The sequence below is a fragment of the Saccostrea cucullata genome, unplaced genomic scaffold, assembly GCF_032062105.1.
Source record: "Saccostrea cucullata isolate Sc308-1 unplaced genomic scaffold, CSIRO_AGI_Scuc_v1 ctg100, whole genome shotgun sequence".
NCBI lineage: Eukaryota > Metazoa > Mollusca > Bivalvia > Ostreida > Ostreidae > Saccostrea > Saccostrea cuccullata.
Genome location: NW_026932392.1, coordinates 29,699 through 45,000, shown reverse-complemented (window position 1 = coordinate 45,000; position 15,302 = coordinate 29,699). Strand labels below are relative to the sequence as shown.

At 35.6% G+C, this 15,302-nt stretch overlaps 1 protein-coding gene across 1 annotated transcript in view; it reads left to right on the top strand.

Annotated features, from left to right (window-relative positions):
- LOC134234998 (uncharacterized) overlaps positions 1–15,302 on the top strand; it is a 37,602-nt gene that overhangs the window by 10,580 nt on the left and 11,720 nt on the right. The window contains exons 10-16 of the mRNA XM_062717068.1: positions 1–89; positions 685–918; positions 1,393–2,651; positions 2,826–3,040; positions 3,488–3,601; positions 3,696–3,791; positions 5,601–5,789. The exon at positions 1–89 is cut by the window's left edge and continues 45 nt beyond it. Coding sequence (XP_062573052.1) covers positions 1–89; positions 685–918; positions 1,393–2,651; positions 2,826–3,040; positions 3,488–3,601; positions 3,696–3,791; positions 5,601–5,789 — 2,196 coding nt within the window. The remainder of the gene's footprint in view (positions 90–684; positions 919–1,392; positions 2,652–2,825; positions 3,041–3,487; positions 3,602–3,695; positions 3,792–5,600; positions 5,790–15,302) is intronic.

The window sequence follows — 15,302 nt, the reverse complement described above, 5'->3', positions numbered from 1 at the left end:
GAGAGTCTAGGAAGCAGTCCCACCTGAGGAACTTACCACAGAAGTTTGCTAGTCTGCCAGCACAGGGCATTCTGTGTGCCTTAACACAGGTGAGTTTGTGTGTGGAAATCCCTCAAAATTATTAGTACAGAAGTAAAAACAATAAAGAGGTTTAATTACACGTTTTGCGACAAACTTGTACAGATGACGTCATCAATTGTTGTGTTCTTCGACATCATGATGTCAAATCTGATGTGTAGCTACAAGTTTAGAACGTGTAATACACTGTCTACACATACGACATAAATGAGTAAAGTTCTTTATTTCTTGTTTCAATTGACTATACTTCAGTATTGTTATGTCACTTGTAACTAAACCTCTTTAATACCTTAAACTTAAAGCTCTGCCAAAAGATGGAGGGCAAGAACACTTTTAGCAGAACAGAATTTAGCTTGAGATGGACAATAACTTGGCACTTTATTAATGATTGCTTATAATTGAAAAGTTGAAAACAACAGGTTGGTATACATGTACCTGTAGGAAATGCAAGATGTAGACTTCAAACTGAAATATGGTGGAATGCAAGGCTAAACTTTGTCATTAAGAATATGTTACTAATACAGGATCTTTTCCTTTGTTGGCAATTTAAGATTAAGAAACCACTAAGATATTATTTTTATAATGATGTACTTGTTATATTTGCAGGTTGCTCCAGACAATAAATACAAGATATGGACTGAGGAATCCATGACCCTCTTCTCCCAGCTTGTTTCGGGGAGGAGGTTTAACTGCATGCCTTGCTATTTGTCAGATGACCCATCCCTTCCCTCTGTAGTTGGATTATTTTTTAATATCCCAGAACAGATTATAAAGGATGGAAATATTGTCCTGCAGCCAGGACCGAAGCAAATCAGTATCCATGAATACATGATTGAAAAGGTTTGAAATGTTCTATATTTATATCAAAATATTAAAATATACTGTATGTGTACTAAGAAAAGCGGGCTTCATAGTGGCTTTGGCGCGGACAAGAATGTGCTGATTCATGAATACCACTAGAAAATCATTTACAGTGAAACTCGTTTAGTACGAACACAGATATTGCGAATTCATAGATATAGCTGAGTTATGGATCCCCAGGTATATAAATTTAAGGAATTCCTTACACGGATTATAACAAATTTCGGATACAGCAAAGTAATTTCATAGGTCCCAGTGAGTTCGTTATATCTGAGTTTTACTGTACTAAGAAAAGACAAGGCATTAATGATTCTACTAATTTTGAATACGCCAATTTATGTACACTTACAGTATTTGATATTTTGAAAATGAGGACACTTGTAAATTGCCTTATTGATGCAAAACCTTATAATTGGTACATTTCATGCAAAAGAGGCATTTATATTTTTACAGGGTTTGGCAAAATCCATATCATTGGAGGAGCAGCTTCAGTTGTTAAACTGCTCTCCTGTAAAGGAGGAACTAAAAGACAGTCTGAGAAAGGATGGAAAAGGTGTGACATCAAGTGACAGTGAGGACTGCAGGAAACCAAATAAAGACCACACAACCTCTGTAGAGAGTAAGTCTAAGTTTAACATAGGGAGCAGTGTGGAGACTTTGTCTGATAGTACACACAGTGTACCACGCTTACCCAAGTCTTCTACTAGGGACGAGAGAGAGCGCAAGACTAAAGCCGAGAAGGAAAAAAGGGAAGCCAGGGCTAAACAGAAACAGAAAGACTCCCAGGACAAGTCCCAAGACAAACTGTCCAAAAAAGAAGAGGTTAATTCAAAGGAGGTATCAAAGTCCACAGTAAAGAAACAGCGCGACAAAGATCATGTGGAGGAGGCTTCTGATTCCGCTGGACCTGTGTGTTCTACTCCCAGAGATAGAGACAATGTCCATAACAATCTTAATGTGGAGAAGACGCAGGACAAGAGGACAGTACAGGAATCTGCTCAGAATATCACAGAAGTCAAGATACAGAACGTGGCCGAGGATTCTGTGTCAGTAAAGTCATTGTCAGAGTCAGAGTGTCTGACTACGACGTACACTGTAGACAAGTCAGTCAATCTCCCCTCTAACATTAATGTAGACATCCCCGGTCTTATGGTGATGCTGTCTCATGTTGAATCTCCATCCAATTTTTATGTCCATCTTGTGTCCGAATTGAGTGCTAAAACTATTGATCATTTGCATCTTAGTCTGAATAAGACAATGGAGCAGATGTCTCGGAAGCAGCTACAGAAGATGAGCAAATCTTTCCAGCCCTCTGTGGGAGATTTATGTTGTGTCTTGTTTACTGAGGACAATCAGTATTACAGAGGACTGATAACCCAGCTAGAGATGACCTCTCCCTCCAAGGCCAATAAAACATTAGAATATCCAGAATATGTTGGAAAAGTTCATGTATTTTACATAGACTTTGGTAATCATGAAGTCGTCCCCAAACGCAGGGTGTTCCCCCTACCCCAGCAGTACACGGATCTCCCCGCTCTGGCTGTCCACGTCAGCCTGGCCTACATCCAACCCACAGTCCCCAGAGGATCTCCCAAGAAGGAGGTACAGTGGACAAAGGAGGCGGTGGAGAAGTTCATCTCTATCACAGGGTTTGATACGGCCATGAGTATGATTATTGTGGATGGAGGAGATATTCAGAAAATGCTGGAAAAGTAAGTGGTACAGTACACATCTTTCAGTGCATCTATACATAAAACCTCCAGTGTGAGACAGAAAATAAAAGACATTCTATTTTAAAAATTAGAATTATTGAAAATTATGTGGATTTTATATATATGAAGGATAAAGTATGTCAAACTTGATATTATTTGTTCTTGAATTTGCAGTCACCCTCGTGTAGTGGTAGAGATGCCCCCGTTACAAGTGTTGTTGGTAGATACCTCTAAGGAGGAGGAGGATGTGTGTGTCAATATGGACCTCATCAGACTGGGTCTGGCCAGGCTGTGTGCTGTGGAAAATCCATCAAAGGATACTACTGCAGATGAAACACCAAATGGTGAAAATCCATCGAAAGATACCCCAACAAGTGAACCACCAGATAGTAAGTTGTGGTTTTATATTTGAGGCTAGCATTCAGTTTTGCAAAATGCTACTTGGTACACAATCAGATTGCATAAGAATGCATTCTTATTTGATTTTAGCTAATGGAGTTGTCCATGGTTTACAAAAAAAAAAAACTGAAATTATTTCAAAATGTAATACATGTATCTGCAGTTTTGATTCTGATTTCAATAAAACTAAACTGCACTGAGAAATATAAATCTTTAATACGTTGTTGTTTATTTCAACATTCTTGCTGTGGTGACCTAAAAATAGAAATTTCACTTAAATTCCTTCCAAATGTATTTCCTTCAATAATTTTGGAGTGATTTCAATAAACAGTAGTACAAACTAACCACACTAAGCTCATTGGTGATATTGATAACATTATTGTTACTATGTAGTACTACATGTATGTACCTGTAGTACTATGCTGTACTGTTTTCAGTGACCTCTCCAGATGATATACAGGACTGGAACCCGATGTTGGAGGATTACATGGACGTCAGGAACTCCTACAGGGTGGACGTGGACGACGCCGGAGTAGCCACCGTGGGCATCAGTAAGGACCGTCTTCATTGTTCTAGATCAGAGAAACTTGCAAGTTTATTTTATAGCATTCTTTTGTGTCATGTTTATTTTCTTGTATTGATCAGAGGCCCAAGATGAAAAGAGGATTTGTAGATTTTACCAAAAGAACAAGTGCTGGCGAGGGGATAAGTGTCCATACAGACATGTCATTGTTGCAGAAGGTGAGATGTGTGTCTTTGTGAAAAAGACATTAAAATTGTTAATAGTTCCAGTTTTAACCAAGTTGCAGCAATGCTAATTGTCAAGTGAGTAATTAGGTGGTCTTCTTTAAGATTTGTCTTATGACAGGCTACTTTATTCTCCATATAACACCCTTAGAGCTATATGTAGACTTTTTTAGCTCACCTGAGCCAAAAGCTCAAGTGAGCTTTTCTGATCAAAATTTGTCCGTTGTCTGTCGTCGTCGTCGTCGTAAACTTTTCACATTTTCATCTTCTTCTCAAGAACAACTGGGCCAATTTCAACCAAACTTGCTACAAAGTATCCTTGGGTAAAGGGGACTCAAGTTTGTTCAAATGAAGGGCCACGCCCTTTTCCAAGGGGAGATAATTATGAATTAGAGAAAAATTAATGGCATTTTTAAAAAATCTTCTTCTCAAGAACCACTGGGCCAGGAAAGATGAAACTCATGTGGAATCATCCTCAGGTAGTGTAGATTCAAGTTTGTAGAAATCATGACCCCCGGGGTTAGGGTGGGGCCAAAATGGCGATCAAAATTTTACATAGGAATACATGGGAAAAATCTTTAAAAATCTTCTTCTCAAGAACCACTGGGCCAGGAAAGATGAATCTCAGGTGGAATCATCTTCAGGTTGTGTAAATTCAAGTTTGTTCAAATCATGACCCCCGGGGGTAGGGTGGGGCCAAAATGGCCAATCAAAGTTTAACATAGGAATATATAGGAAAAATCTTTAAATATTTTCTTCTCAAGAACCACTTGGCCAGGAAAGATGAAACTCATGTGGAATCATCCTCAGGTAGTGTTAATTCAAGTTTCTTCAAATCATGACCCCCGGGGGTAGGGTGGGGCCAATATGGCTGATCAAATTTTTACATAGGAAGATATAGGAAAAATCTTTAAAAATCTTCTTCTCAAGAACCACTTGGCCAGGAAAGATGAAACTCAAATGGAATCATCCTCAGGTAGTGTAGATTCAAGTTTGTTCAAATCATGACCCCTGGGGGAAGGGTGGGGCCAAAATGGCCAATCAAATTTTTACATAGGAATATATAGGAAAAATCTTCTTCTTAAGAACCATTGAGACAGGAAAGATGAAACTCTTGTGGAATCATCCCCAGGTAGTGTAGATTCAAGTTTCTTCAAATCATGACCCCCTGGGGTAGGGTGGCACCAAATGGCCGATAAAAGTTTTAAATAGGAATATATAGGGAAACCTTTTAAAATCTTCTTTTCAAGTACTTCAAAGCCATGCTTAGTGATATTTATAGGGAATCATCAGATATTGTAGATTCTAGTTTGTTCAAATCATGACCCCCTGGGGGGTTACAAATTCAAGCCCCCCCCCCCCCCCCCCCCCAGTAAATTTTTAGTTCTGATCTGATATGTGCTTTTCTTAGCCGATGCGCTCAGGTGAGCGCTGTGGCCCCTGGGCCTCTTGTTTGTTAATTCGTTTTATAAAATTGAAAAGTGCTTCCCACTTTTCAAACTTTACCTCTGGGCATTTCTCTCTGACTTGATGTCATTGAAAATAAATATAGACAAACTTTTCAATCTCAAACATTTTGGGATCAGGAGAGGATATTGGGGCTGACATTCATTGAGAAGCAGTTTGACTTCTAACTTATTTTTCTTGTTTTGGCATAAAATAATAATTTTTAAGATGCCATAAACAGCAACTATTTTGCTTTACCACAGCTGTTTTGGTAAGAAAGAATCTACCTTCATGAATAAGTAAACCGAATGGTCACTGATGTACTGAATGCTAACTGATATATTTTGCTGACAACAGGTGCCCTGACAGGAGATGTGGACTATGTGTACGGGGATGTCATGGAGGAGTACCACCAGGATGAACTTCCTGACCCGGGATCCTGGATTGCCTGTGAGGTGTCCACCATCTTAAACCCCTCACACTTCTATATTGTCCTGCCTTTTGGTAAAGAACCCCTGGCATCTCTAGAACCAGCCAAAAAAGAAGGTATTGCTTGTAAAATTGTAAAATTTTATGCCCCCTTCAAAGAAGGGAGGGCATATTGTTTTGCTGCTGTCCGTCGGTCTGTCTGTCAGTCCACTTAGTTTCCGTTCATTTTCTTCACAACCGTTGCACATACTGAAATGAAATTTGGTATACAGATATTTCAGATGAATATCTAGGTCAAGTTCTGTTTTGGGTACGATCGCACCATTTTTGACAGAGTTATGCCCCTTGGACTTAGGAAAATTCCAATTATTTGCAGTTTCCGTTCATTTTCTTTGCAGAGGTTGCACATACTGAAATGAAATTTAGTATACAGATAAATCAAGTTCTGTTTTGGGTACGGTCGCGCCATTTTCGACAGAGTTATGCCCCTTGGACTTAAAAAAATTCCAATTATTTGCAGTTTCCGTTCATTTTCTTTGCAGAGGTTGCACATACTGAAATGAAATTTAGTATACAGATAAATCAAGTTCTGTTTTGGGTACGGTCGCGCCATTTTCGACAGAGTTATGCCCCTTGGACTTAGAAAAATTCCAATTATTTGCAGTTTCCATTCATTTTTAGGTCACCTGAGTAAACTCAGGTGACCTATTGCTATCCGTTTTCGTCCGTCGTCGTGCGTCGTCCGTCGTGTGTTAACATTTGAACATTTTCGGCTTCTTCTCTGCAACCACTGAACCAATTTCAGCCAAATTTGGCACAAAGCATCTATGGGTGAAGGGGAACAAAAATTGTGAATTTCATGATCCCTGCCCCCCTGGGGCCTGAGGGGTGGGGCCAAAACCACTAAAATTAATGCAATCTTTAAAAATCTTCTTCTTTACTCCTGGACATCAAGCAGTCAAACTATTTGCATGATTGTAATCAGCATTGAGTCATCTACCAAAATTGTGAAATTCATGGCCCTGGGGTCAGGGGTTCTAGTGCTAGGGCGGGGCTAAATAAGTATACAGTGAAAATGCATTATTTCTTTGAAAATCTTCTTCTCTGCTCCTGTGTATTAAATAAACCAACTAAATACATAGTTATGATGAGGAAGAGTGCCTCTACCAAAATTATGAATTTTATGGCCCCAGGGTCAAGGGTTCTGGTGTTGGGGGGAGAGGCTCTATTGATTATATGGTGAAAATACATGAATTCTTTGAAAATCTTCTTCTCTGCTCCTAGGTATTAAATAAACTAACTAAGTGCAGAGTTATAATGAGAAAGAGTGCCTCTATCAAAATTGTGAATTTTATGGCCCCAGGGTCAAGGGTTCTGGTGTTTGGGGGGGGGGGGGCTCTATTGATTATATAGTGAAAATACATGAATTCTTTGAAAATCTTCTTCTCTGCTCCTAGGTATTAATTAAACTAAATAAGTGCATAGTTATGATGAGCTGGAGTGTCCTCAACCAAAATTGTGAATTTTATGGCCCCAGGGTCAAGGGATCTGGTGTTGGGGGGGGGGGGCTCTATTGATTATATGGTGAAAATACATGAATTCTTTGAAAATCTTCTTCTCTGCTCCTAGGTATTAAATAAACTTACTAAGTGCATAGTAATGATGAGCTGGAGTGCCTCAACCAAAATTGTGAATTTTATGGCCCCAGGGTCAAGGGATCTGGTGTTGGGGGGGGGGGGGGGTTCTATTGATTACATAGTGAAAATTCATTAAATCTTTGAAAATTTTCTTCTCTGTCTCTGGGAATGAAGTAGATGAACTACCTATATAGTTATGATGAGCAAGGGCCCTAATCTTGCAGAATTGTGTATTTTAAGGCCCCAGTGTCAGGGGCGGGGGGGGGGGGGGGGGGGGGGCTCTACTTATATACTTAAAATGAATTTATTGTTTGAAATCTGCTCCTTTGTATTTATAAAACATTTATTTATTTTTTTGATAGGCAATTTTAAGGGTGCCTTTTAAAAATTTGTGCAATGTTTGGACCTAGGTTCAGGGGTTTATGTCACCGTGTTAGGGGCACTACTGATTATTGCTGAATATTACTGATTAGTTGGAGTGCATTTTTGTTCCACTACCCTGCATATGGGTATTCAGTAACCATGCTAAGCAACTGTTAAGTTTATTGTTATGATGATCAATGGTGCCCTTTCAAAATTGTGAATGCCATATAGCATCTGGCTTAAAACATGAATCAAATTCAATACACTGTAACTGGAAAGTTGTTGCATAATGCTCAGGTGACCTATAAGGCCCGTGGGCCTCTTTTTTTTTTTTTTTTTTTTTTTTTTTTTTTTTTTCTCCAAACTTTATTTTCCACTACAATATAAACTGGGATAATATATCCGAAGATATTCCCGGCTACTCCTCACCAATGGTGCCAGGGGCCCATTGGATCGGATATAAATGTTATCATAGATATGTATATTTAATATATGTATATGTATAAAATTATATAATTATATAAATACAAAGACATAGACATTTATAGATTAATCATATAGAATATGAATCATAAAGATACTTATAAACATATGTAAGTATTTGTTTTTACAAGAATATATGAAAATATATAAATAAATAATAAGAATTAAGCCTCGCTGCCATGGGGGTATATCTTTCACCTCACAGAGTCCATAATAATTACCCCCACCTGGCAGCACTACTGAAGGACAGACCCCTTCAGATAGTCAGACTATTATTATCACAAAGCTATTGAAATATCATAAAACCATTTATATATAAAGTTTACATCTAATTTTTAGCTCTACTGGTCAGAGACCAGAAGAGCTTATGCGATAGTAATGCGTCCGGCGTCCGTCCGTCTGTCCGTCTGTCTGTCTGTCTGTCTGTCTGTAAACATTTTTTCAAAATGCTACTCCTCCTACAGTTTTGATCTGATTTCAATATAACTTGGCACACAAGTAGACTACATTAAGATACATAATTCTGTGTATCGGTTTTTGATTTCGACGAACGGTGTTGGCGTTGTTACTAAAAATAGAAATTTCTGTGAAATTCTTTCAAAATGCTACTCCTCCTACAGTTTTGGTCTGATTTCAATATAACTTGGCATATAAGTAGACTATACTAAGATACATAATTCTGTGTATCGGTTTTTGATTTCGACGAACAGTGTTGGCGTTGTTACTAAAAATAGAAATTTCTGTGAAATTCTTTCAAAATGCTACTCCTCCTACAAATTTGGTCTGATTTCAATATAACTTGGCACACAAGTAGACTACATTAAGATACATAATTCTGTGTATCGGTTTTTGATTTCGATGAACAGTGTTAGCGTTGTTACTAAAAATAGAAATTTCTGTGAAATTCTTTCAAAATGCTACTCCTCCTACAAATTTGGTCTGATTTCAATATAACTTGGCACACAAGTAGACTACACTAAGATACATAATTCTGTGTATCGGTTTTTGATTTCGAAGAATAGTGTTGGCGTTGTTACTAAAAATAGAAATTTCTGTAAAATTCTTTCAAAATGCTACTCCTCCTACAGTTTTGGTCTGATTTCAGTATAACTTGGCACACAAGTAGACTACACTAAGATACATAATTCTATATATCGATTTATGATTTCAACAAACGGTGTCGGCGTTGTTACTAAAAATAGAAATTTCTGTAAAATTCTTTCAAAATGCTACACCTCCTACAGTTTTGGTCTGATTTCAATATAACTTGGCATATAAGTAGACTACACTAAGATACATAATTCTATGTATCGGTTTTTGATTTCGATGAACGGTGTTGGCGTTGTTACTAAAAATAGAAATTTCTGTGAAATTCTTTCAAAATGCTACTCCAATGCTACTTCAAATTCAGTTTTAATCTGATTATAATATAATATAATGTGGCATGCAAGTAAACTACACTAAGAACATAAAAAGACTTATTCAAGGATCATTATTCTCTTTTTTGCTAGTGTAAAGTTTCAATTCCCAACTGCTTAAGTACTTTCCTCTTCCTTTGCTATAAGTACAACTGTACAAACCAGTAGAGCTTCAGTCTCGACAGAGACTTCTGGTTTATAAATTTCATATTGATACATTAGGTTTGCCTTTACATAATACAAAATCTCATTTATATTTTCTTCTCTGTTCTCATATCTTAGCTTCATTTTTATCTTGTATATAAAAAATGCTATGTAAGATAATAGATAATTCAGTGAGATAGTAGTTTTGTTTTCTTCATAGAAAAAACCCAATACAATATTTTTCCATTTTATATTCAAATTCAGACGGTTTTCTAGATTTGCCCAAATCGTTTCTACATTTCTACAATCAAAAATTTGGTGTTTTGTATCTTCAAGTGATTCACAAAATGGACATTTATTCGATACATTTCTATTCCATTTGTGAACATTTTTGTTATTATTAAGTAGATTTTGTAAAAGCTTATAGTTAAATTCTGCTAATTGTTTATTTTTTATTTTCGTAATTTTTGATTGATAGATGTGTATCTTGTTTTCCTCAAAGTTAAAGTTAAAGCTTCTCGACCAAAATTTTTCGGAGTAAGGTTTTATGAAAGTTTTCTTCAGAAAAATGTCATAAATAAGTTTGCTACTTATCAGGTTTATCGGTAATCTTTGTTTATTTTCTAACAAAATCATCGTTTGATTTTTTATGTTTATATAGGCTCCTTTTGAAACATCATGATGTTTTTGTATAGGTTTAATAACTTTTTTCAAAATATTGTATTCACTGATTAAGTTGGATTTGTTTACAAGAATATTTTGAAAATAATTAATGTCATGGAAGTTTCCGTTTTCGTCAAAAGGTCCTTAATATATAAGATCCCACTTTTTATCCAGTTGGTGTAGAAAAGACATTTATCATTAAATTGAACCAGGTTGTTCAACCATATAGGTAGAGACAATATTTCATTATCGGTTATCTCCCTTATATCGTTTATTTTATTTTTGCAATCGTTAAATGTACTGAATATTTCACAATAGAAAGTTGGTAATGACTTAAATATTTGTTTTATTTCACCTGCACTTGTTGTATTTATCCTAATAAGATATTCTGGTGAAACGAATTTTCTCGCAACACAAGATGTAAAAAACGACTTTAAAGATGAATTTTTTTCGTTGAAAATTCGTGTAACCCATGCGACCTTGAGCGCTTTCAGTTTACAATCAATGTCAACAATTCCTATCCCTCCTTCGTTCTGTTTTCCGATTAATGTATTTCGTTTTATCCGTTCTCTTTTTCCCCATAGAAAATTGAAGACTGTTTTCTTTATTTTTTTAATTGTTTCGATTTTAGGATATTGCAAAATAGATGCACTGTAGTATATCTGTGTTAATGCTAAAGTATTAATGACAGTACTTTTTCCATATATAGTTAACTTTCTGGTGTTCCACATTGTGAGTCGTTTTTCTAATTTATCGACTTTTTCTGTCCAGTTTTTTTCATAGTACTGATCAGAATCATGACCTATAAATATTCCTAAGCATTTTACGGGTGCATTAGTAATATTTATATCGTACAATTTATCATATCTGTTTTTCAAGGGTCCTAATAATATTCCTTCAGATTTATTCTTATTAAGTTGCATTCCTGATATCTCGCCAAATTGTTCGATTATATTTATTGCGTTTTCTATAGATTTTATATCTTGTAAAAAGAGGGATGTATCGTCTGCGTGTTGAAGGATTTTTATTTCGTTAGGCATAAAGTCATTAGTAAAACCTTTCACTTCTGGTGAATTGTGTAATTTTATTGACATTATTTCTACAATAAATAGAAATAGCAATGCTGAGATTGGACATCCTTGTCTAATCCCTTTCATCATTTTACAAGTTCTAGACATCCATCCATTATTTTTGATTCGAAATACAGGCTTTGTATAAAGAATTTTCATCCATTTTATGAATTGATCTCCAAAGTTGAATTTGTCTAAAGTACTGAACATAAAGTTCCATTCAACAGAATCAAAAGCTTTTTGAAAATCAAGAAGTAAAATTGCTCCTTCTTTTTGGTTCGCTTCACAGTATTCAAATATATCGAGCAAAAGTCTTGCATTTTCTCCTATATATCTACCTTTGATATATGCAGATTGATCTTTATTAATTAGTTTGTCTATAACTTTCTGCAGTCTGATCGCGAAAATATGTGTTAATATTTTATAATCGCAATTTGTTAAACTAATAGGTCTATAGTTTCTGAGATCCTTCTTTTCTCCTTTTTTATGTATCAGAGAAATAATTGATAATTTTTGCGAAAAAGTCATTTCCTCCTTTTCAAATGTCTTAGTTAATGATTCATAAAAATATTTTTTAATATCGTTCCAAAATATTTTATAGAATTCGACGGGTAACCCATCAGAACCAGGAGATTTGTTGTTTTTCATTTGTTTTATAGCCTGCGCACATTCGGAAATCGTGGGAAGTTCATCACACATCTCTCTCTCTTGATTAGTTAACTGAGGACAATCACAATCTTCTAAATATTCTTTTATGTTTTCTACTCGGACATGTTTTGTTGAATATAGATTTTCATAAAAATTACAAAGTGACTCCATGATGTCTTCGGTTTTATTTAGCAATTTATTTTCTTTTTTAATTTCATGTATCGTATTTGCCGATTGATTTTTTCTTTCTAATCTTAAAAAATATGATGTATTTCTTTCCCCATTTTCTATCCAATTTGCTTTTGATCTAATAAATGCGCCTTTAGTCGTTTTAGCGTAAATTTCGTCTAATTCTGTTTCAAGAATTTTTTTCCTTCTCATGTCCATTAAGTAGTGCGGAGACGTTTCAATGTTTTCTATTTCTTTTTCTATTTCTGTGATTCTTTGTTTTCTATTAAGACTTTTTTGTTTTGAAAAATTTATTGAAAACTCTTTAACGATAGATTTAACCTTTTCCCATTTTATTTGATAATCTATTACACCTTCCAATTCTTACTGTTTATTTCTTAACAATTCTCTTAACTCAGAAATATAATTTTGGTCAATTAGTAGCGAGGTATTTAGTTTCCAGTAACCTTGACCTCTTGTTTCTTTATTCGTTGAAAGATTTAATCTAATCGAAAGATGATCTGAACTTCTATTACCTTGCATATTAGGAGCTTTTCTAAGAAAAACTTTTGACAAGTCTATCTCAAAATTTTTAGACAAAAATACAAAATCTATTCTACTTTTTGGTATTCCGTTTCCGTCACACCAAGTGAATCCTTGCTTTTCTTTATTTTTTGTCTTCCATGTATCAATTAAATTTAAGTAAGTAAGCATATCTTCTAGCTGTTTTGAGCTTTTATCATTATTTGTTGATTGTGTATTATGTCTGTCCTGTTTTTTAAGTACTGTATTAAAATCTCCTGCAAGCATTATGTTATTTTCATTCATTGCTAATCTATAAATCCACGTTTTTAATTTTTTGAAAAAATCTATTCTACTTTTTTCATCGTTTGGTGCATAAACATTTACGAGGGTAATGATTGAGTCATTTACTTTTAGATTAACCAAAATTTTACGGCCATCTAAAGATCTATGCACATTTACTATTTCAAAGTTAAATTTCTTATGAAAAAGAATAGATACTCCTCTGCTATGTGCAGAATCTGTATTTGAATGTAAGGATGTGCCATACCACCTTGAATTGTATTTAAAATTATTTTTTTCACAAAAGTGCATCTCTTTAGAAAAATAATATCTATATTGTTGTCATAAAACCATTGATACAATGTATTTCTCTTATCATAACGTTTAACCCTCTAACATTGAGGGTAATACACTTTATGTATTCCATATTAAAAAAAGCAGATAAAGAGATAATGCTTGTGCATAATTAAACGTATAAGCATGCATAGATAAGAATTGTTACTTATTATACGAATCCTGGCGAGGTAGCCCTGATCTGGCCCTGTTTTTCGGTTTTTTAGCTCACCTTAGCCGAAGGCTCAAGTGAGCTTTTCTGATCACATTTTGTCCGGCGTCCGTCTGTCTGTCTGTCCGTCTGTCCGTCTGTCTGTAAACTTTTCACATTTTCGACTTCTTCTCAAGAACCGCTGGGCCAATTTCAACCAAACTTGCCACAAAGTATCCTTGGGTGAAGGGGATTCAAGTTTGTTCAAATGAAGGGCCACGCCCTTATTCAAGGGGAGATAATTGGGAATTAATGAAAATTTAGTGGTATATTTTAAAAATCTTCTTCTCAAGAACCACTGTGCCAGGAAAGATGAAACTTATGGGGAAACATCCTCAGGTAGTGTAGATTCAAATTTGTTCAAATCATGACCCCCGGGGGTAGGGCGGGGCCAAAATGGCCGACCAAAGTTTTACATAGAAATATATAGGAAAATTCTTAAAAATCTTCTTCTCAAGAATGACAAAGCCATAATTCATCATATTTATATGGAAACATGCTCAGGTAGTGTAGATTCAAGTTTGTTCAAATCATGACCCCTGGGTAAGGGCGGGGCCAAAATGGCCGACCAAAGTTTTACATAGAAATATATAGGAAAATTCTTTAAAAATCTTCTTCTCAAGAATGACAAAGCCATAATTCATCATATTTATATGGAAACATGCTCAGGTAGTGTAGATTCAAGTTTGTTCAAATCATGACCCCCGGGGGTAGGGCGGGGCCAAAATGGCCGACCAAAGTTTTACATAGAAATATATAGGAAAATTCTTTAAAAATCTTCTTCTCAAGAATGACAAAGCCATAATTCATCATATTTATATGGAAGCATGCTCATGTAGTGTAGATTAAAGTTTGTTCAAATCATGACCCCCGGGGGTAGGGCGGGGCCAAAATGGCCGACCAATGTTTTACATAGAAATATATAGGAAAATTCTTTAAAAATCTTCTTCTCAAGAATGACAAAGCCATAATTCATCATATTTATATGGGAGCATGCTCATGTAGTGTAGATTCAAGTTTGTTCAAATCATGACCCCTGGGTAAGGGCGGGGCCAAAATGGCCGACCAAAGTTTTACATAGAAATATATAGGAAAATTCTTTAAAAATCTTCTTCTCAAGAATGACAAAGCCATAATTCATCATATTTATATGGAAACATGCTCAGGTAGTGTAGATTCAAGTTTGTTCAAATCATGACCCCCGGGGTAGGGCGGGGCCAAAATGGCCGACCAAGGTTTTACATAGAGATATATAGGAAAATTCTTTAAAATCTTCTTCTCAAGAATGACAAAGCCATTATTCATCATATTTATATGGAAGCATGTTCAGGTAGTGTAGATTCAATTTTGTTCAAATCATGACCCCCGGGGGTAGGGCGGGGCCAAAATGGCCGACCAAAGTTTTACATAGAAATATATAGGAAAATTCTTTAAAAATCTTCTTCTCAATCATTTTCTAAAAAATAGCAAATCCATGATTGGTCATGGGACTACTTTTGGATTTAAACTTTACAATAAAAAGCCATTTTATACTAGTCCTACCTACCCTTGGTGCTCAGGTGAGCGATGTGGCCCATGGGCCTCTTGTTCTTTATTTCCGTGGCTATGCGTCCAAGAATCTGTCCCAGAACATTTTTGCCTGGCCATGCTGTGGGTTTTGAACGCTTGGATTGGTTAAAATTGAGACC